This window comes from Vigna unguiculata, chromosome 5, assembly GCF_037176805.1.
Source record: "Vigna unguiculata cultivar grain cowpea cultivar isolate G323 ecotype 2 chromosome 5, ASM3717680v1, whole genome shotgun sequence".
In the NCBI taxonomy this organism is placed as follows: Eukaryota; Viridiplantae; Streptophyta; class Magnoliopsida; order Fabales; family Fabaceae; genus Vigna; species Vigna unguiculata.
The window spans coordinates 8,986,148-9,009,162 of NC_140796.1; the positions used below are offsets into that span (position 1 = coordinate 8,986,148).

General features: G+C 31.8%; 3 protein-coding genes across 4 annotated transcripts; 1 reads left to right on the plus strand and 2 right to left on the minus strand.

The window, feature by feature from the left end:
- The first annotated feature begins 807 nt into the window (after window positions 1-807).
- On the plus strand, window positions 808-14,933 carry LOC114184978 (D-alanine-D-alanine ligase family). Of its 2 annotated transcripts, XM_028072424.2 has the most exons (24): window positions 808-1,197; window positions 2,135-2,206; window positions 2,650-2,693; window positions 2,936-3,047; window positions 3,144-3,215; window positions 3,420-3,482; window positions 3,722-3,799; window positions 3,900-3,992; window positions 4,723-4,842; window positions 5,633-5,719; window positions 5,884-6,096; window positions 6,203-6,250; window positions 7,149-7,403; window positions 7,856-7,944; window positions 8,698-8,942; window positions 10,789-10,857; window positions 10,981-11,045; window positions 11,369-11,538; window positions 11,648-11,726; window positions 11,985-12,240; window positions 13,004-13,049; window positions 13,659-13,767; window positions 14,301-14,363; window positions 14,747-14,933. In XM_028072424.2, exons 1-24 carry the CDS (start codon window positions 898-900, stop codon window positions 14,825-14,827), a joined length of 2,829 nt encoding a protein of 942 aa, XP_027928225.2. In that variant the 5' UTR covers window positions 808-897; the 3' UTR covers window positions 14,828-14,933. The 2 variants fall into 2 exon arrangements, with proteins under 2 accessions (XP_027928225.2, XP_027928226.2); XM_028072425.2 differs by lacking the exon at window positions 2,650-2,693 and having other exon boundaries at window positions 923-1,197.
- A 1,758-nt stretch (window positions 14,934-16,691) lies between these two features.
- On the minus strand, window positions 16,692-17,806 carry LOC114182979 (senescence associated gene 20-like). The gene has a single exon (XM_028069789.2). The coding sequence runs from the start codon at window positions 17,729-17,731 to the stop codon at window positions 17,249-17,251; it is 483 nt and encodes a 160-aa protein (XP_027925590.2). The 5' UTR covers window positions 17,732-17,806; the 3' UTR covers window positions 16,692-17,248.
- Window positions 17,807-21,737: 3,931 nt separating this feature from the next.
- Window positions 21,738-22,810, minus strand: LOC146886041 (uncharacterized). The gene has a single exon (XM_085672862.1). The coding sequence runs from the start codon at window positions 22,409-22,411 to the stop codon at window positions 21,881-21,883; it is 531 nt and encodes a 176-aa protein (XP_085528988.1). The 5' UTR covers window positions 22,412-22,810; the 3' UTR covers window positions 21,738-21,880.
- Window positions 22,811-23,015: the final 205 nt, after the last annotated feature.

Sequence of the window (23,015 nt, forward strand, 5' to 3'; positions counted from 1 at the left end):
TTTATTTAACTTTTTTATTCAATTTAGTCTCTTTATTCTTTAAAACAATCCAATTTGGTCTTCTCCTATTTGAAAACAAATTAGTAATTAAACTTAATTAGAATTTATCTTTACCTGTTAAAATAATATTTTAGAATTTATACATCAAGTCAATCCAACTAAATACTCAAATTATTTTATTTTTTACATCTTTACACTTGTAATTTTTTACACCTAAAATTCGTTATACTTGTATAAAATAAAATAATTTGAATATTTAGGTATAGTGCTTTGATGTATAAATTCAAAAAAATTATTTTAAATGTATATATAAGTTGTAATTAAACTTATTTATTTAGTTGGTCTCAAATAAGGACAAAATTAGATCGTTTTAAATAATAGGAGAACTAAATTGAACCAAACATTTATAGAGAGGAGTACATTGAAAACAACTACGACAATTACCATATGACACGACAGTAACCTGTCACGTCGTACGACGATAGCTTAACATATGACCATTTATATATATTTTTTTTAAATATAAGAATTAAAAAAATTGAAAATTTCACAAATTGTGTGTGATATGTACGGACAAAGTGTTAACTTCAATTAACGAGAACATCAAATTAAACCTTTATAAATAATTGAAAAATTAAATTGAAAAGAAAAATTAAAATGAACCAAACCAAAACAATTAGACGAGTAAATCAATAATTATAGGTATTTAAGATTTTATTTAGTTAAAATTTAACGAAATTATTTATTACACATAAGAATCTGATGCTTATGTTAAAATTTTGTTTTTGAATATTATAATTTTGGCTTGCCGGCCACACGGGCACTTGCAAGATGCAAGCACTCTTGTGCTTGAACTCATGGTGTTGGGAGGCACCATGCCTTCCATTGTAGCATAAAATGTTGAGTTCAACACAAATTCACACTCACTTCACTCTAACGAGACGCTCTTTAGTCTCTAATATTCCTTCGCTTCTCCGCCGCCGCACGCTCTTCCTTTCTCGCTCGCTCTCCTCCTCGCCTGCTAACTCTGTCAACCTCTTCTGCTCCAACCACGAGGTGGCCGTTGTTGACGGCGGAGTGATGGAGAAGGCGGCGGAGAAGGGAAAGGTGTTGAAGGTTGGTCTCATATGCGGTGGTCCTTCCGCTGAGCGTGGGATTTCCCTCAATTCGGCTCGATCACTCCTTGATCACCTGCAGGTACAGATTCTTCGGAATTCTGTTACAGTTTAATTTTGGTTTAAGCTTATCAGAGAACTACAATTCGATTATCAGAAAGTACTTCCTCGGAGAGGGACCAGGGATTTAAGCCAGATTAAGGCTCGCACCAAAGATTAATACCATAATTGGGTCAGAGGACCGAAGTTCACTGGATACCTCAAGGTCCAACTAAAGTCGAACACCTTAGCTTAGTTATCACGGTTAAAAAGTAATTGCCTATAAAAGTTAATAATCATAATATTATATAAGCATTGATCAATTAGAATTACCTTAATTATTATTTTTGAAGAAATTACAGCAAAAGTCAACCATTGTACAATTATAGGTGTTAACCAAATAGAAATCACCTTAAATATGGCTTTTGAACTAGTTATTATAAAAGTCAACTATTCTGGTCATTGAGAGACCTTGACGTTGAAACTGTAGTTGCGGACAGATTTTTGAAGAAACCTTGGTCCTATGACCTTTTTCATCATAATTAAATTGATTTATTAAACCTTGGACAGTTAAATTTAAAAATCAAACTCTTACAAGTTAATTATGCTCTTCATTTAGATTTTTGTTGTCCTATCTTGTGTTTCTTCCTGTCTATTGAATCAGAGACTAATGCAGCTGGTTACTGTGATTGTTCTTTCTTCAGTTTACTTCGAAGTTATAATTATATTCTCTGCATATTGTGTTTTAAAAGCGACTAAGAAGAAACTGTGGTAATTTAAGTATATTTATGTTGCAATTGTGAGAGAAATTTCACTTGAGTTTACTGTCTTTTCATTTCATTATTTTGGCTTGTTTTAGTTGAGGTGAGTTGTGACAGTATGTGCTAATTTGGAAAGCAGCTGAAGGTGTTGTTTTCTGTTTTAGTATCCTTATTTCTTTCATATATATCAGTCTCATTTATTTTCCTGTTGTCTGACAGGGAGACAATTTACACGTTAGTTGCTATTACATTGACTGCAATCTCAATGCGTATGCAATTTCCTCAGCTCAGGTTAGTATGATACATCTTTCCCAAAATATGCTCCATGAGCTCTCTTTCTGTCAAACTATAGCTTTTCTTACACTGATTGGTATATTGAGAAGAATTCTGATACGAATGAGGCTGAACTTATGATAAGATTAATTGGATAGAAGAAAATCTGAAAAAACTCAAGGCAAGACGAGTCACACTTTCTACAACTATATGGGGCAAAATATTAGTTGAATTAGGTTCTTCTTTAGCAACAGTCTACTCAATTCTCCCTTATCACTTTGATTAAGTTTAATAATAATATATAACTCCTGGTTAATCCCAGTAAACACAAATAAGTGAAATGTCTATTTACTGATCATCACCTCTAACTTGAAATCACCATGATCTCTCATTTGGTTTGGTTATGTCTGGTTTGTCCCATTCAAGCCATTCATTCTTCTACTTTCTATATTCTTTCCCAGGTATATTCCAACACACCTGCTGATTTTGATTTTAAACTTGAAAGGTTAGTGTACCCTTTGAAATTATGGAAAATTACAATAAATTTCTGGTGAAAGTTTCTCCAATTTAGGAATAATTAACAACACACCCGTGTGGTTAAATGTTCCCCAAATATAAATTTTTTACTAATAATTCCCTCTTCTTACTATGCCTTTTAAAGTATGGATCAAATACTCATAAAATGTTGTATGGAATAATTTACACTTAGAACCTGAGAGTAAAGATATCCCCTTCTTCAATTTGCAGCCTTGCCCAAAGTTTCCAGACTTTGTCTGACTTAGCAAAGCATCTAGCTAGAGCTGTGGACATAGTATTTCCAGTTATACATGGAAAATTTGGTGAAGATGGTGGCATTCAGGTGCAGTATATATATACACGTATATATCTGGAATTCTTTTAGGCTGCGATGAGTGTGTGTATTTGTCAGTGATATTTCTGTGCCAAATGTTAATAGGAATTGCTGGAAAGATATAATGTTCCATTTGTTGGCACGGGATCAAAGGAGTGTGTCCAAGCATTTGACAAGGTATAGGACATGTGTATTTTGTCATGTTTCTTCTCCAACATCTTTTTTTTTTTTTTCCTTCTGTTTATCGTAACTGGAATGCAGTCAGACAGTTGAGATCTAAGATTTATATTTTCCAACCTTTTCCTCTCTTGTAATCTTTTGTTGCTTAGTTTGATTTTTACTCTTCCTCTGACTTGTATTTTCCCGTAAAATTATTGTCAGCATAAAGCATCACTGGAGCTCCGGAAGCATGGATTCATAACAGTACCCAGTTTCTTAGTTCAGGTATTACAAACTGTGTATTAAACAGGCTATTGCTTCACCTTGTAATGATAATTAATTATGTGTCTCAGAAAATGTTTTTTAAATGTTAAACAATTGGATGCTTCATAATGTTCAACTATACTTTTATTGTATTAATTTTCGTCCATGTTTTATTGTTTTTTAAAGTGTTTTCTATCTTTAAAATCTATTCATCCAACTGTTCTTATTTACACACTATTTTATAATATGATGTCAATTAGGGGTATGAAACAAACAAAACAGAAGTATTGGAATGGTTTAAAAAGCACCAGCTGGACCCTGACTTGGGGAAAGTTGTGGTAAGGCATTTGATTTTAGTTCAGTCATTCTAGTTTCATAGTTAATGCATTGTGAGGGAGTTTTTTAATGCTTATTAATGTTGTGAATTTGATGCTTCAGGTAAAACCAACAAGAGGAGGGTCAAGCATTGGTGTTAGAGTTGCTTATGGTGTTAATGATTCTCTTGTAAAAGCCAATGAAATTATGTCTGAGGTATTTCAAATAAATTTTTCACTTCAATGCAAGCATAAATTTTTATAATGTGACAACTTTTATTTAAGATCTAGATTCAGTTAAAATATATTTGACTATGAATAACAATCAAGAACTAAGGAGGAATACATTTTAACTAGAAATATATTAAGGCCCTGTTTGAATAAGCTTAAGTACTTGCTTAATAATTATAATAATAATAATAAGAAGAAGAAGAAGAAGAAGAAATGTAAATATAATGAAAATTATTTTGTAAGATAAAATTAATTTATGCATTTTTCATTTATGGAGAAGTTAGCTAAAAGAGGTTCTGTAAAAGTTGAAGTGTATAAGTTGATTTGAACAAAATTAAGATGTTCCTTTTACCTTCTTATTTTCTTTTCCTATAAGTGCCAATTGAGAAGTATATCTGAGTAACAAGCTGTACATCTCTTATAATATATGTTAGACCAAATTATGCTAAAACCTCTTGAGATTTCACCCAACTGTACTTTCTTAACATTTAGAGCAATCCCCTTGTCCGGTTACATGGTTTAATTTGTTTCTTGAGTGGGTGTTTTTATAATGTATAGGGGGCTTGTTAGTGTAATATAATCAAGGGGGGTTTAATATCAGTGTAAAATAGGTAGGGGGGTTAAGAGAAATTTGATGAAACTTCAGTTGGTGTCTGTGTAAGTTGATGCTCTATAAGTTAACTTTTGGTATTGATAATTGATTTTGAATGTGATAGGGAATTGACAATAAAGTGCTGATAGAAATATTTCTTGAAGGAGGGAGTGAGTTTACAGCCATTGTCCTTGATGTAGGATCTGGTTCTGATTGCTTTCCTGTTGTACTACTTCCAACCGAGGTATGTTTTGTCTTTTCTCCCTTGACATTTCTTGTTCATTCACTTCAATTCTGTAATATTCACACTTGTTTTTGAGTATCTAAAATAAGACAGAAGAAAGTATCAGTTCCTTTTATTCAATGGACTAAAACTCTTTGAAAAACTTTAGAATAGAATGGTACTTTCTTAGGGAATGTGAATTTCACTACTCCCTCCAAATTTGAATGGAATGACCATTCAATTCAAACTGGATTGATCTGAATTCCCTTTATACATTGTCTTTTCTAAAAATGATAACGTATACTCTGCTACTACCTTGTCTTGAATTCTGCCACAACTGTCCTGCCTAATGAATGTTAGTTTTTCCAATCAACAATATATATATTTTTTTGTATTATTTAATTTCATGTACCAGTTACCTAATGTTGGTTTGGAATGGAATGAATGATCATTATTTTTTAGTACTGAATGAGACATGCTGAAGATAATGATTATTCACTTCTTTCCTTCTCATTCCATTAATCAAACTGGACCCGACTAAAATTCTCGTTTCAGAAGTATAAAATGAAGAAGAAAGTAAAAGGAATTCTTAACTTGAGCAAATGTGATTTATTAAGGTATACAGTTCAAGGCCATAAACTGGACAACTCCCGACAGAATTTAGTGATAATAGTTGGGATTGCTTGTAAATTAATCATTGTGTGGCTGCCAATGTCTATGGGAAATTACGCAAGCAATTTGTACGTGGAAATTGCTTTGGCTTTTGCCCAATAAAATTTTCACATTCCGTAGTAACATTTAGATGAAACAGGTGGAGCTTCAATTTCGTGGGGCAAATGATGTGAAAGAGAATGATGCAATATTTAATTACCGCAGGAAATACCTTCCAACCCAACAGGTCAGTAGTTGTGTGAATGTGTTCATATGCACTCAAGATATATGACACATGCTTTCTGAGCTAAAAAATTGTGCACCAAGTGACCTTATTTCTTTTCCTTCAGTTTTTTATTATTTAATTTCAGCAAGTGTTTTCTTAATCAGATGAAGCGTATATATTTGCAGGTTGCCTATCACACTCCACCACGGTTTCCTTTAGATGTCATTGAGAATATTCGCAAAGGAGCATCTCTGTTATTTCAGCAGCTTTGCCTGCAAGACTTTGCTCGAATTGATGGATGGTTTTTGCCAAATTCAGGTTCCAAGTTATCATCATCTTCAGAAAGCGAGTTTGGAAGAACTGAATCAGGTTCCATAGTATTCACTGACATTAACCTGGTGAGATGATTCTCTTCCTTGGGAATAATATGGATATCTTTAGCAGTTTTACTACTAATGTTGATTGTTCACTAGTTTGCTGAATGTTAAAATCATCACGTTTCAGATCAGTGGTATGGAACAAACCAGTTTTCTATTTCAGCAAGCTTCTAAGGTACTTCTGGATGTGTCTGCATCACATTGCTTGTATTCTATATCCACATTCCCTATATTTTCCGAAAGTATCTCTGTCATAACTATGTGTCTGTAATTGGTTTGCATTTTTCTGTGAGCAATTTTTGTTTATCTTTTGAATTGGCCGTTTAATCTCATTGTGTTATATGAAGAATGGCATTAGAGGTTATTGGTCACAGTGAAGTACCTAACAAGTTCAAAAGGAAGTTCTATCACACTGCTATACAACCAATTATTCTTTATGATAGGAAATGTTGGGCTTTAAATGGGCAATAAGAGAAAGAAAGGTGAGTGTAGTAAAAATGAATATGTTAAGCCGGATGTGTGATTACCAAAAAAATGACAAAAATTCAAAATGATTGCATAAGAGGAGATATTATTATGACACCTGTTAAGGAAAAGAATGTACAAATTTAGTTACCATGGTTTGCATGGTTGCAAGAAGGTCACTGGAAATACTAGTGAGAGAGTACATTCTAGGTTTTTAGCCCTATAAATACAGGTAGATGGAGACCAACGAAGAACATTAGAAACAATTAGAAAAGGGTATCTATGGGGAATATCCTTGAGAATTTGGTTTGTAATAAAGTCCAATGGCATTGTGTGATTCATGTCATTGATCACTTAGTAGGAAGGAGGTTGTTGTGGTTGTTTTAATCTTATGTGTTTCAGTGACATGACATTGTCTATTTCCTTTTAAGGAGATTATACCGAATCTATCTAATGTTACACATACTGAAAGCATGTTGTTATGCAAACACAGCACTGACCAGTAAAATCACTTTCAGATGATAAAATTAATTATTTTTTGTTTTTCTTATATATGCAAGGACAATTCTTATTGTTCACTACTTGAAAATGTTATATATGTTATTCAGGTTGGGTTTTCTCATACAAACATCCTCAGAAGCATTATTCATCATGCTTGCTTGAGATTTCCAAATCTTGCATCAGTTAGTGGTATAATAGGTCAACTTCCAAGCAGGTCAAAATCCTTACAACTTAACAATTCATTTTCTCACCACAAAGGAGCTCGAAAAGTTTTTGTCATTTTTGGAGGTGACACATCAGAACGACAAGTATCTCTTATGAGTGGTACAAATGTTTGGCTCAATTTGCTAGCCTTCCATGATGTAAGTGTCCACAATCAGGAAGACCTTAAAGTTACTGTACATGCTTTGGTAACTCATCTGCAGAAGATTGAGTGCGCCATCCATCTTTAAATATTTATGTTCTTAATTTTGACAACTTTTTGAGAGAAACGTATAAGCATTAGTTTGTCATTTTTGTTCTTAGTTTGTTTGAGCTATTGCATATTTACATACATTTAGAATCATCATGCAATGTGATGTAACAGATATAACACACTTATCCAGGTTCTCTTCGTTCTCTTTAAGTGGAGTAGGGGTTATTTTAGAATGTGAAATCTTTCATGAATGTGACATTTTAGTTTATTCTTTTAGCAGATAATATCTCATTTTCAGATATATATATATATATATATATATATATATATATATATATATATATATATATAGGTCTTATGGCATTCTATCTGAAAAGACTAAAATAATTGGTCTTGCAGCTTGAGGTCACTCCATGTTTGCTTTCCCCAACAAGTGTTGATGCAGGAAAGGATGATGACGAAATGAATAGAACAGTTTGGTCATTACCGTAAGTATTTTTCCTTTCCTCTACTTCAAATTTTTCCTTGATTTTTGAATATTCATATGAGAACAACTTTATTTTACAGTTGTTAGACGCATTCATCCTAATCTGCCTTAGATGCCACCTTGTTGGGAGTTGCCTTAAGTGTGACCTCAAAGGTGGTTGTTTTAGTCCCACTTCAACTAGAGAGATGACTTAAATAGAGCTTATACCTCATAAGTCGGTTTTATAAAAAGTTAGATTTAAAGACCAATTTCTAAAGTTGGACACTAGCATGATATCAAAGACCCATTGGCCAAATAGTGAAATTTGATCTTCTCCATCTCCATTGTTCATAATTAAATTAAAATTCACCACTGAGAAAACTGGAATTTGACTCTTGAAGCCCAAGGAAATCTTGAACAAGGAAGTGTGCCAAAAATGAAAAGCTACTGTTGGACCTCCATCTAACAGTTCCTACCTTTTCAGAGAGTTGCAATCTTCTGTCCCGAACTGATTTGCATTCATGGTTTCTCTCAGACTATATTATGCTCCAGAAAGTAAAATTATATTTTTCTCATTAGGGTTATAAAATCAGCAACTGCAATCTAGAAATGTATCAAATAACTGGTACATTCCAGAATCAACAATCTGTGTAAAGTAACCTTGACATAGGCACTTCCATGATCAGTAACATTTGTGTTGATTGTGATTTATGGACTTGACGTCTTCATAATGTAGTTAGAATGAAATAATTTTATTGTAATTATCTGTGTACAGTTATTCTCTTGTGCTACGACATACTACTGAGGAGGTACTGGATGCATGCATGGAAGCAATTGAGCCAGAACGAGCTGCCATAACATCTAACCTACGGAAGAAAGTAATGGATGAGCTTATGCAGGGTTTGAAAGACCACAATTGGTTTACAGGGTTTGATATTGCTGATGAACTTCCAGTGGAATTTTCTTTAAGGCAGTGGATCAAGCTAGCCAAGGAAGTCCAGGCAACAGTTTTTATTGCAGGTATTGAGAAAAAAGTGTTTTCTAGTTGTTAAATTTTAACTTGAATTTCCTTTGTCAGTAATGGTACTCCCTCACTTTCACTCACAAAAGCAATATTAATATGAATTATGAAAAATGGAACACTAAATGAATGTTGATATTGTACCCCCTGCCTATGCTTTGCATCTATGCACTCCTCCTGGTCACAAGGAGCATTCCTTTGTTCACAGAAATACTCCGTACTCTCTCTCTAACTGAATCCCACTTACCTCATCTCTCTTTCTTACATGTCTAACTTACACATCCTCAAGCATATGCTTCTTCCCCTCCCCTTTCATCCAAACATCTCTGGCATCTGCCTCATACACTTTCCTTATCTATTTTTTCTGCCGTTACTTGATCTGCTTGCCTATGTCAGTTTCTAACAATACATGATAAAATAATTTCATATTCAGTATTTATAGAAGGTTCTACGCAAATAGGACACATCAAAAAACATACTACAAAGAGTATAACATGTAATGGCCCAAAGGTGTACTTGTAGGTTAAGATTCATGCATTCTTAACCCCTCAACAATCTTCTTTAAATATCCTTTTTCAGATAGACACAGCACTTCAACTGTATGATTCCTCTGTATATCCATCCCATGTATCCTCCTTACAAGACCAGGATTTTTCATCTCAAATTCGGACTAATTTTTCTTAGAGTTCGTTTATCTCCTTTTTACATCGACAGGCTATAAGGATATCGCCTACATACAAGAGTAAGAACAACACAATCCTTTATTCTCTTTTCAAGATGTAAATACAACTATCATAATTGTTCCTCTAGAACCTGTCGTCCTCACAAAATTATCAAACCTCTTACCACTTTCACAAACTTTGTTTCTAGTCATACAGTGATCTATGCAAGAGATACATTCCTTGTCCTTCAGCAAACCTCTGGGTTACTGCTTGTTGACTGTCTCCTCCAAGTTACCATGACGAAAATTTGTTTTAGTGTCCAATTGTTCCAGCTCTTGATTGTACATATTAACAATTGACATCAAGATCCTTATTGAAATATGTTTTACCACAGATGATAAAATTTCATTATAGGCTATTCCCTCCACTTACCACCAGTCTTGCCTTGAATTTTTCTTTCTTCACACAGTATTCCTTCCTTTTTCTTTAATACTTACTGAAAGAGATTACAAAGGGTAGACGATTTAGTTGATGTTAACACTACTAGAGGCATTATAGTAGTAGATGGTTTCCTGTGCTCTTCATGATAAAATCATAATTTAGAACCAATAACCTATTAATTTTGGACTTTAAAAGATAAATAGGATGCACCTGAAATGTTTTAAGTCTTCTCCCCTCCAATCCAAATCCTCCCAATATTGGACGGGGGCACAAATTGGATGAAAAGGTATTTGGCTCCCCTTCTTTCCCCTCCACTCCTAAAGTTTGAACCTCACAAGAAGGGTTTAAAAAAACTCCTCCCTTCCCCTCTTCTTCATTTTCCTTCAATTTCCCTCCAACCAAACACTTTGTAAGAGAAATGTTAGAAAGACACTCGTCTAGCTCATTCTAACACCCTCTCCTATTTGTTCAAATCTATTGGAAATCACAACTTTGTAGGTCCAGTCTTATTCAATGAACCTCTCAGGATTTTGTAGTTTTCAATAAATTATAACTAATAACAGTTTGTTAAGGAGTGTGTTCTCTGACCCCCTCTTTGTTTAATAGTGATACTTGCCAGAATATGGCATATTCTTCTAACAGTTGTTTGACTATTTGAATGTATAGATAAACTTTCACGGAAGGAAATGCAAGCTTGAGAAATTGATTATTTATGTAATGTTTTACTCCTTGTTTCTTATAGTGCATGGAGGTATTGGAGAAGATGGTACACTTCAATCTTTGTTAGATGCTGAAGGAGTGCCCTACTCAGGTTTGTTTATACCGTGCACCTAATATGTGAGACTATTTGGTATAATGGTATCCACTAATCATGTTTATTTATTTTTTCTTTTAATATTTATTTTCTTCTGTTCTCTTTTATCTTTTGTTGAAGGTCCTGGTGCAATGGCATCAAAGATTTGCATGGACAAAGTTGCAACTTCGGTGGCTTTAAAACATGTACGTGACCCAAATTTGAATATGAATATTTTTTCTGTGGAAGATAAAGAGCACTCCTCTTACATTTCTTTTCTCAATTTCCTCTTACATTACTATAATTTAGAATTTCTACTATTATGAATGTTAGTGTAGGGATTATGGGATGTTAAATATTTATGGGCAATTATACCAAATTTAAAATTAATTGGTATAATTATTGTCAATTGTAAGATACAATCCCTTTTAACTTTAAGAAAAATCATTGAAATTTAAGTCTAGTATTTTCAACAATTTGACATGTTTTTCATATTTTACATTCTAATATAATATCCTGATCTTAAAAGCTTGCAAATTCGGGAGTTCTTACCATAAACAAGGATGTCAGACAAAAAGCTGATCTCTTTAATAAGTCCATAAATGATACATGGCATGACCTCACCTCGAAGCTGCAGTGCCAAACATTATGTGTCAAACCAGCAAAAGATGGATGCTCAACTGGGGTTGCTAGACTATGGTAGATTTATTACTTGTTAGTATCTCTTGTGAATGATATCAGTGATTAAAGGTTGTCATAGGATTTAATGAATTATGTTTTACAACTAGCTAATTCTATTTTCATACAGCTGTTCCCAGGACCTTGCAATATATGTCAAAGCTCTGGAGGACTGTCTACTAAGAATTACTCCAAATAGCTTATCAAAGGTATGCATAAGTAATAAAATCATGTAATCATCACGATCTCACTTGTTGAGGAATGTTCAGTGCATATTAGTAGTGTAGCTCTGATGCTGTATATGAGAGAGACAGGGAAAAAAAAGCATTTGCCGAAAAAATGGTACTAATGTGTAATGTCATTGCGGTAATAAGTATTTATAATATTGCTGTGTCTATTCATAGTATAACATACCAGTAGCATCACTGCATTACATTAGGTCTTCACCTTTTTTATTAAATGTACAGGCACATGGTATGATTGAGATGCCAAACCCTCCTCCAGAGCACGTAATCTTTGAACCTTTCATAGAGACAGATGAAATACTTGTGACAACCAAATTTGAGAATGCCACTGGTAGTGGCCTTACGTGGAAAGGGAACAGCAGATGGGTGGAAATAACAGTTGGCGTCATAGGAAAACGTGGATCAATGCACTCGCTAAGTCCTAGTGTAACTGTCAAGGAATCTGGTGATATTTTGTCACTAGAGGAGAAGTTCCAAGGTTGGTCTCCATCATAGAATGATCTAGAATTTAAAATTAATCAGTTTTATAGAAGGTGAATTGCAAGACTTAGAAACTATAGTATAGAGATAGAAATTTGTGTCCTTGTACTCCAACAGAACACTGGAGTTGTGAAGTTTAAGATTTCTATGAAGAAAACCCCACACTTAAGTTTCCAGAATCAAAGGTTTTTCAGTTAAGATGTTTCAAGTTAAAGAAGATCAAATATCCGAGTTAGAAATTTTTTAGGTGAAAATTGGGGATTGTGTGCTTGGTTACTTAATGTAAAAAATAATCTCTTATTGTTACTAGCTATCCGTGAAAGATTTTAAAATTGTAGTGATAATGTATAAAAAGTAATTTCTTACCACCCACAAGTAGCATGGTTTATGCTTCTTGGATCCATCTTTGAAATTGATGGGGACCCTCATGATTTTCAAGCTGGGAATATGAAATGAAGAAATGCTTCGAGCATAATTAATTATAGTTCAGTTCTCATCAAAAGAAGATAGATCTTAATTGGCCGTGATTTTTAATTCTAAATGCACAATAAGCTAATCCAAGCTAAGCATAAAGGTTATGAGGATGCTACTATTGATTAGTAGACAAAAGAAAAAAGGAATAAATGTACGAGGAAGTTGTAACTGCCTTGACGATGGGGGCTATATGTGAATGACTCTTATCTATCTTATTCCTAGTACTTTTTCCTATACTGCAGTTGTTCACCATAGTTCATTTTTTTCATATACTTGTATATTGGCAGGTGGGACTGGCATCAATCTGACTCCGCCTCCCTTGTCAATTATGAGGTATTCTAAATAAATTTCACACCCCAATGGCAGAGCCTTCTTTGTGCCTCTTAATCTCGTGTGTCTTTTACTGAGATTTATTGCTTCATCATTCTTAAGAGCATTTGAAATTTGGAATCCAAGATTTGATAAGGGCATAGCTTATTGTGTTGTGGTGATAAGAATGTCATTAAGGCTTGATTATTCTATTGACAGTTTGTTAATTTGCAAGTTATGTTACGGGGTTGACATTTTCTACCCTAGCATTAATTATTGTTCCTCAATTTCCTTTTTATATATTGATCGGTTGAAGTTGGAAGGGTGCGGGTCTGTTGAATTAGATTGTTTGGTAATGTAAATCCATCCTCTTTTGCAATTAAGGACGATGCTTTCTGATGTCTATGATTGACATTTTTTCCAGTCTCAAATCTTTTTATCGAATGCAGTGCAGATTTCCTGATTTGTATTTAGTTAGATCCGTGTCATGCTCCATCATGTATTATTATGTAGAGAAAGGTTAACAAGTCATTGTTTCTTCACTGTGCAATGATGCTGACGTACCTATTTCTTATTGTATAGGTTTCTTTTAATCGATTTTGAATGTTAATTGTCTTTGTCTTCTCTGTATAGTGAGGATGCTTTGAAGAGGTGTAAACAGCACATTGAACTCATTGCAAATACTCTACAATTGGAAGGATTTTCACGAATAGATGCATTTGTAAATGTTGACAGTGGAGAGGTTTGTTGAATTCTAACCCTCTATTGTCATTCTCTTATGTTTTGTTTCATACCTTCTATTTTCTATCTTCATAAACAAGCATCGCCCAATACAAGACTTGCATGAAGAGTACTTCACAATGTATTTCAAGGTTTTTAGAATGCTTAAAAGAGCTATATATATATATATATATATATATATATATATATATATATATATATATATATATATATATATATATATATATATATATATATATATATATTGTAAAGTATCCATTCTTGGATTTAGAATATGGCTTCATTAATATTCCTATAATAAACTTTATTTATTAAACTTTCCCCTATTTTCAGCTCAAATATACTGATCAACTGTTATGCCAACAACACATCTTGTTTAAGAGCATAGCGTCTATTGAGAGGGTCTATGCTTAATAGAATGTCATCTTCATTCACTAAATCAAAGAAATAACTTAGTATTTAGTCTTCTCATGCAGGAATTGTGTTTCAATGACTTGTCATCATCTTATTCCTGGATAACTTTCAATTTTGTAGGTTTTGATTATAGAGGTAAATACTGTTCCTGGAATGACACCTTCCACTGTTCTGATTCATCAGGTAAATTCTGGCTACGATAACTACTTTTTTTCCATGATCATTTGTGTGTATTTTCATCTCTGTCCAGGAACTCCCCAAGTATATGATTTCATCACGTAGAGGTTGAATTAAGGGATAATTTATTCTACGCTGCATTTAAAAGCAGTTGGCATATCACAAAGGCTAAATGACATGAACTTGAAGCAAATAAAATGAAAGCTTACTTTTCAAGTGTAGAGAGCAAAAGGAAGCTTTCTACCAAATAGTTAAATAAAAATAAGACTAAAATAAGGTTATATAAAAAAATTAAAACACCTTTATTCATGTAAAAAGACACAGCACCAATCGAACAAACGCTACATTCCAGTTTTATGATTCTGACTATCATTCTATACATATCACAGGCACTAGCTGAACAACCACCATTGTATCCCCATGAGTTCTTCCGTAAGCTTCTTGATTTGGCATCTGAAAGGTCCATGTAAATCGAATGTTTACATTGTTTCATCAAATGCTGTTATCACGTGAAGTTATTTCGTGGCAGTAGATGTAACATTCATATTTTCGTATCAGCAACTTTATTTTGTCAAACTTTATTATTTACTTTTGTTGCGTCCCTTTCAATTATGTCTTCACATGCAATCAGATTCTTAAACTGATTTTGGAGACAATTTATGTTTTATAACTTTAAATCTATACTCACTAGCTTTGTTAATCATAATTTCGGATTAGCTGATTTGAAAACATAATAATGGAGTATTTCTGCCTCCTCATACAATGTAGACTTTGTGTTATTGAACATATAATTGTAAAGACAAAATATAGCAATATTGTATTCAAGCCACCTTATCCAGAATATTTTCCTATGGCTCCATTATAATACATTGGTAAGTGATAATTACTATTGCATCAATTGAATCACCTGAAGGAGAAAGTCAAATACAACATCTAATTATTTTTCTTTATAACAACTTTTTTTCGTTTCAAAAGACAATCATCTTTAAAATAAATAAATAAAATTAACCATCTTTAAAATTACATAAACATATTCTATTTCAATATTTCTAACAATTATTTTTTACTTTCATTCACTATCTTTTTCTTGAATAGTTAAACAAACTGATAGTGATATTAGTATTTCCTTTATTAAGTTAAATTTATAAAATAAGAATTCTCAATCAGGGAAAGACCCATGCATGAGCTTAATATTGTGGCTCTGTCCTTCACCTCATTCCATTGATGCAGAAGTAATTATCATTTATTTACACCTCTTAAAAGGAATGTAGGGTAAAAGATATTTCAATAATAACTTTTTTTTTTGTAACAAAATTACCTTGTGAAAAATTTATAGAATTTTTTTCTGGGAGACCATAATTATATTTTAACAATTAAACTATCACTTTAGTTCCTAGAGTAGTAAAGTGAGACTTGTTATTTAAATTTAGATATTTAAATGAAATATTTGAAAAGATGAGACTTGTTAACATTTTTGCAATTTGAAAGACTTATAAATTGTCCAGTATTATGGGATTGACTTGCTTACATCATACAAATTCAGTTGAAAATCCTCTTTTGGATCAGTCTAGTGCTTTCTCAAAAAGCTAATCAAGCAAATTTAGTGAGATACAAACTACCATTCTAAGTATCACTATTATGGTACTTTTATTCCTTCTCAATTCTCATGAGTTAAATGTAATGCATATGGTGCTACAGAAGAGCAATGGAAATTTGTCTCTAGGACTCTTGTTCAAACTTTTTAAATTGAAACTGGCCGACTTGTGAATCTGACTCTGATACCAATTGTTGGATCAAGCGCTTATCACTTGGTCAAAAGTTATAGTTAATAGTCAGGAAACAACTCTTTTTACTTAAGAGTGTAAAAGTTCAAACACCACGATTCGATTATGATCCGACCCACTTGACCCCCGTCACGAGATAATTGATGCCACATGCAACACTTTTGGACTGAAAATTCAAGAACAAAATTGGTATATAATATATTTCAAAATTTCTCAATCCTATATTTTTAGAGATAAATTTAAACTTTTAAGTTTAGATGGAGATGCTAACCATGTTGAGATTGTCATCTATACAATAATGTGTTTTTTCATTTATTTTATTAAAAAAATAATGTTTCACAACTTCAACTACCAAAATAAGAGTTTACTCCATTTTAGCACTTGACATAGGAAGAGTAGAAAAGGCCATAATTCGTTACTATGATTACTTTAAAAGACAGATAAAATTCCAAAAAGTCAGTGATTTTTTCTTTAACAATGGTGAGTGATCAAAGGAAAGATTAAAAAGGAGTGGCAATTACCAATCACAATGAAAATAGAATAAATAATCTGTAAGAACGTAAAGAAAACTGAATTCATTTCTGCAACTGCATCATCATATGCAGATTGATTTCCCAACACTACTGTAAAATAAATGTTACACAAGAAATAACACAACAATTATATTAAATATGTGTCCAACTCTCTATACCTACCACGATTTTAGTACCATCATCAAGTTTCATTTTTGGATTTCTCTCTTCAGGATATCATCATTTCACCTGATTTTGCAACGTTTCTTATGTAGACAACTCATACTTCAAATATAATGAGTCTTCAGCAAAACCAATAATGAGTGCAACATGAACATTTAATATTATACACATGATTTCACAGACTTTTTTCACAACTTTTTTTCTTGGCCCTCTTATTCACTCTTTTCCCTTTCAACTTGATAATCATGTTATGGAACAGTGGATGAGGTCCACAAGCCAAATATAATACAAAATCTGTTGCTAAGTAGAACAACATATGTGTTTAATCCGTAGGGCCACTTTATGGTACATTACACATTATAATGTCCCTAACCAACTTCCAATTAACCACAACCATGAAGTGTTGCTGTGGCTAAATGGCTAGTACAATTCCTGGAAGTGACCTTTGATAGAGATCACGAGCCTGGCTTTGCCAAAACATGATGCTATCTTTGTTATCTTCCCAACTTGGTTGCGTCAAATTCCTCACCACAAGCCATGTGTTGAAGTACTCTCTAAATTGAGTTATGAGGCCATTTTTTAGTGTCCAAACGTGCACCCAATAGGCCTTGCCCTCCCACCCCTCCGCGATCACGTGGTCGCCACCAACGGCGGCGACCCGCCTCGGCTCGAACCGGAAGCCTTTGATGTGATCTGTCTCTCCGGTGAGCACCTTCATCATGTGGTGGCAATGAGGAGGACCATGGAACCACCACTCAAGGTCACTTGCTAGCAATTTGGTGACATTTTCCATTGTCCCTTGTCCCCATAGTGACTTGTATAGAATTTCAACTATGGCCTTGTTTTGCACTTCCATCTTTTGATGATTCTCTTGCATCACAACATCATCATCCATGTTGTGAAATTAATGTATGGTCCTAGGATTGTGTTTTAGGAAATGGTTGCACTAGTTGTGTTATGGAAGGCTTGGTTGTGTGTTGTGTCACATTTTATAGGTGTCCCTTGGTATTGGTTCAATAATGCATAGATGGTTGAGATTGATTGATTTATGATATGGGGATTGGAGGGTGTGGATTAGCTCCTAAAGTTGTGGTTAAAGTTTGCACCTTTGAAATGACCGATATATCCCAATATGAAACTACTAAAGTTTGGTTTGTCATCATTTTCTTCAAATGTTTAGTTTAGGTTTAATCTAAAAGTGCTATGAACTTGAATTGATGCATTTGGAATTTAGGATGCATGATGAAATTTTCTTTCATCATAGCCCACTTGTGTTAGCTCCAACAAAGAAACACTTTTATCGTTTAACATGTGGCTTTTTAAGTTTATTTGGTAAGATCTAGATATTGTTTGTGGATTTTTTTTTAATGAATATTACAAATAGAAAAATAAAATATGAATTTATTATTATTTTGATTGAGATGGAATTTAGATATTTTGTAAATAAGTATAACTTTTGTTAATATGATTAGTGAAATTATGTACGATAGTGATTGTTTTAATGTTAATATTGTAGTGATATTTGAAAGTTTACAATATATATTAGGTATATGCAAATAAATATTTTATATGATAATTTTAAATGTGAATATATGAATATGATTTTTATAAATATGAATTGATATTAATTGTATAAACTAAATCACTGTTAGACCTAACATTGAAGTGAATTGGGCACATGTAGTAGCCTAACTAATAGACCTGTTTGCATAGATTATTTAAGCAGGTGTGGGTTTTAATTAAAATATATATGATAAGCTTTATGCTTTATTGTTGAAAAATAACAATTGAAGAATGAAACAAGTGTGAACCATATTATGTTTATCAGTATTATTATTACATAATTTTACCAGTAAAAGTAAAAATATTATTAAAAAAATGTAAATAAAGTAGTTTGTATTAATTAGTTTAATTGGGTAATAATAATTCGAGTATAATTAATATATCATGTGGTCATTTTAATCATATATGATTTACAATTGCATTAATTAATTTAATTATACATTTAGAATATATAATTAAAATTATTTTGGAAGTAATTTGATTTATTTTATAAAATACATATATACTTTTATAATAGAATTAATTATGTTTTTCGTCCCTTAAGTATTGTGCGATTTTGTTTTTAGTTCTCCAACTAATGTTTGTTCTAATTTGGTCCCTTATATTTTGAAACGATTAGAAATAATCCTCATTTTTGGACGTCGTTAGTTGTGTTTAACACCTAGCAAACGAACGGATTGTCACGTATGGATCTCGTTTTAAGCTGTGTAATAAATTTTATGTTTTGTCCAATTTCGTTTTATTTAATTGTCTTCATCTTTAATTAACACATGCTTAAACATAAAATTCATTACACAGCTTAAAACGGGATCCATATGTGGCAATCCGTTTGTCAGGTGTCAAACACAACTAACGACGTCCAAAAATGAGACTATTTTCAATCGTTTCAAAACATGAGAAACCAAATTGGAGCAAACGTTAGTTGAAAGACTAAAAACAAAATTGCACCGCACAATACTTGAGAGATGAAAAACATAATTAACCTTTTATAATATCTTACTTAAACTTAGAGAGTGACTTTATCATTAAAATGGAAATTTTGAGCAGCATTTCATAAATACATTTAATAAAAAATTTACATCTACTAATTGGATGCAATTTGCTAAATATTTTATTTTTAATATTGTATTATAATATGGCGTCCAAGATTTGTATAGCAATAATATTATTCAATTTTCTTACTTAAGTTTTAAATTTATTATAAATTTAAATATTTTATTAAGAAAATTTGTTATTGAAAGTTGAGTCAGTATAGTTTGATGTTGATGTCAATGAGATAACATTATTGTTACTTTGTTTTGATGTTTCTATTATATTGTCTCTGTAATATTATGTAATACTTTGTTGTTTATGTTATAATGAAATATCTCATTTTTATGTTTATGTTAGATCTTGTATTATATTTTTTTGTTATTATGTTTTGTTGTCTGTATTTTTTCTTTATATATAATCATGTTCAAACATGTTTTATTTATGTAAATGAACTCGTTCTCATATTTTTAATAAAATATTTTTTTATTTTTTTAATTTATATTTTATTAAACACTAACATCTTCAATTTGATTATTTTTTAATATAACTTTTATAAAAAATTATTTTATTAAATCTCTAAAATATTTATATTTTTCAATTGAATTTCTCTTTTCAAAATAAGTAATGAAACGATTGATTTATAGTTTAAAATAAAATATTATGGATTTGGATAAGTATAAGTAACAAAAAATTCTAATTATCTTTATAAAATATCATTATTTCATCGTATTATGATTTGATTTTTGTAATAAAAAAGAAAGTACTTTGAGTTATTTGAGAAAACTTAACAAGTAGAATAATCAAGAGAGAAATGAAAAGTAATTCTTTGAATAAAAACATTATTGAAAACAAATGTTTTAGATTGTCTACAAAGTAAAGGGATGTTTCAATAATTTTGAATAAGATCGGTTTCAAAATTGTACAAAATGAATATAGATCACTCATTTTTATTTCTATACCTAATTTAAAAGTCAATATTACTCATTACCACGTTTAAAGCAATGCACATATTTAAATTTGTACCAAAATTAAAACAAATTGCAATTATAATTGGGTTATATACGATTATTCTTTTAATCATGGCGTGGGATATTAATCTACTTTTTATATATAATTTTGATAAAAAATAAGTTACCATTCTTTATAAAATCTCTTCTCTCATCTCATCCATATAGTTTATGACATAACAACAATGCTTCTAAATCTGATGGACGAGAATTAAGAACCAATCTAATCAATTAAACCATATAATGTTGATATGAAGCTCAATGACATGTCTATATCCATAGACACTATCACACAAAATAAAGCATATATAATAAATGAAGACATTGTAAATGAAGTTCACAATTATTGCTTTTATTACTTTGAAATTTTTGATTTATTAATTTTAAAGTAAAAAGGGATTTACTATTGATTTTATATCCCTTTATATTTTTTTTATTAAGCGATGTTTATCTTCTCTTTCTCTTCTCTTTCTCCTCGTCAATGTTAGAATGAAAATTTATTTACCTAAAATAAAACAATTTACAAAATCTATCGAAGTAACAAAACCCGAATCCTATGAAGATATTGTCTGTAGAGCTGGCAAGGGCTAACCGCCCAAAACAATCCCAAAGGTCAAATATAAAAAATTGGTCAACTCTACTTATTTTAAACCACCCTAAACTACACCAACCTATTTTTAAAAAACATAAAATACTTAATTTTAAAATTAATTCAATAAAGAAAATTAAATTATATAGTGATTTGATATTCAATACATGTACATATGTATGTATTTTAATAAAATAATATAATTTTTTAATACATTGGAATCATTATTGTTATTTAAACGGTGGACTGATTTATCCATTTATAAACTGTTCCTAGTTTAAGTGTATTTGAACTAATTAAATTCACTTAAATGGGTCTAATCAAAATTCACTTGCTGAAATTAAAGTTCCCATTTTTTTTTCAGTTAGACCTAACTATTTGGCCTACTTTGTTTTTTTCTTTTTTCTAATATGCACTTTATTATTACATAAATTCCAAGCTATAATCCCACAAAACTAAATGGCCCCACTCACAGAAAATTTACTTACAAATAAATAGAATGTGGAAACGAAAATGAAATCACCTATGATATTTTGAAACACATGATAAGAAAGTTCAAGATCTTACCACAACAAACTCATTCCATCTCCACAAATTTGAAGTGCAAAGAGAGCAAATGAAGCTCTGTGTTGGTTGGAAAATGAAATTTGTGATAACAACTGCAAACTCATACAATGAAATGAACAAATATATGTCGGAACACAATGGAGAAAAAAAAACTATACAACTTACACAACATTTTATAAACATTTTCCTTTTCAAAAAACCATACATTTAAATTCAAACCTGCTGCAATAAACTGTCAAAACACCAACCAGAAAAGAAAAAAAAAAAAAAAAAAAACAGGAATTTGCTATGGCATTAGCAAGTCTCCAAAATCCTGGTCCATTGTCGGAATCAGCAACCAATCATCTGGACAACAGTAACTAAGATCTATTGCATCCACAAGAGGTGATTCATAGCCAAATCCCTTGCAATTTTCCGTCACAACATTTTCCTCAAATGGTGGATCCATTTTCCCTATGGTTAAATTTTCATCAAAGCCTTCAAGAAATTTGAGCCACCAAGTGCATGAAGAATCTTGGGTATCTTCAAATGGTGGTGATGGTGATGGTGTTGGTGTTGTCTCAGGTAACACACAAGGACCTGGTGTGGACCATGTAGGTCCTGGCTGAGGCATGGCCTCTAACATGTAGTAACAATATTCTGCATCCGAAGACATTAACACATGAATTTCATTGTCGGAGTTCTGCTTCATCTTCTTCTTACCTTTCACCATGCTCTCTTTCTCTGTGACTGTGACAGAATCAGAATCATCCCTTCTTTTCCTTGAACCTTTTCTTCTCTCATTACTTTCCTCTGAACTCATCATCAACTTTTGCATACACCAAATCACCAGTGAGAAGAAGAATATAACTCTTGCTAGTGGGATAGTGAAGTTAATGCTCACCTTCTACAACTAAAAAAAACTAGGGTTAAATAAATAAATAAATAAACTGGGTTATTCCAAAACCAAAATTCAGAATTTGTATTTGAATATTTGATAAACGTATTTATTGTAAGTAATTTGGGGTGATTTAAAATTGATTATGAATTTGAGGGTGTAAGAGAAAGAGTAGGGGTAGAAAAAGGAAGGAGCATGTAGAGTGACACGTATGTGGTGAATCCATTGGACACATCAAATGGTGTCTGCAAAGTTTTGGGTAATTTCCACAGCTTTCTGCCACTTTCCTGCACTCTCTCTGCCTCAAAATCTCAATTCAAATTCAATTCATCATGCACTCACCAACACTCTACTCAACCCACCTCATTCATTAAATATACTCTTCGTGTCTTCTATCTAACACTCCAAAACAAAAACTAAATAAATGCAAAAACTATTTTTAACTTTACCCATCACATCAAATTTAAATTAAATATATTTTTTTTCATTAATTTTAGCTGAAAATTAATTTTTTTAACTTTTATCTAATTTAATTATTCGATTT

Bases quoted from the DNA above. Each gene is read 5' to 3' on its own strand.
- LOC114184978 (XM_028072424.2), top strand. From the start codon at position 898: ATGTTGAGTTCAACACAAATTCACACTCACTTCACTCTAACGAGACGC. The intron at 3,483-3,721 runs GTATTACAAACT...GATGTCAATTAG, and splicing joins TACCCAGTTTCTTAGTTCAG to GGGTATGAAACAAACAAAAC. The intron at 6,251-7,148 runs GTACTTCTGGAT...TATGTTATTCAG, and splicing joins TATTTCAGCAAGCTTCTAAG to GTTGGGTTTTCTCATACAAA.
- LOC146886041 (XM_085672862.1), bottom strand. From the start codon at position 22,411: ATGCAAAAGTTGATGATGAGTTCAGAGGAAAGTAATGAGAGAAGAAAA.
- LOC114182979 (XM_028069789.2), bottom strand. From the start codon at position 17,731: ATGGATGATGATGTTGTGATGCAAGAGAATCATCAAAAGATGGAAGTG.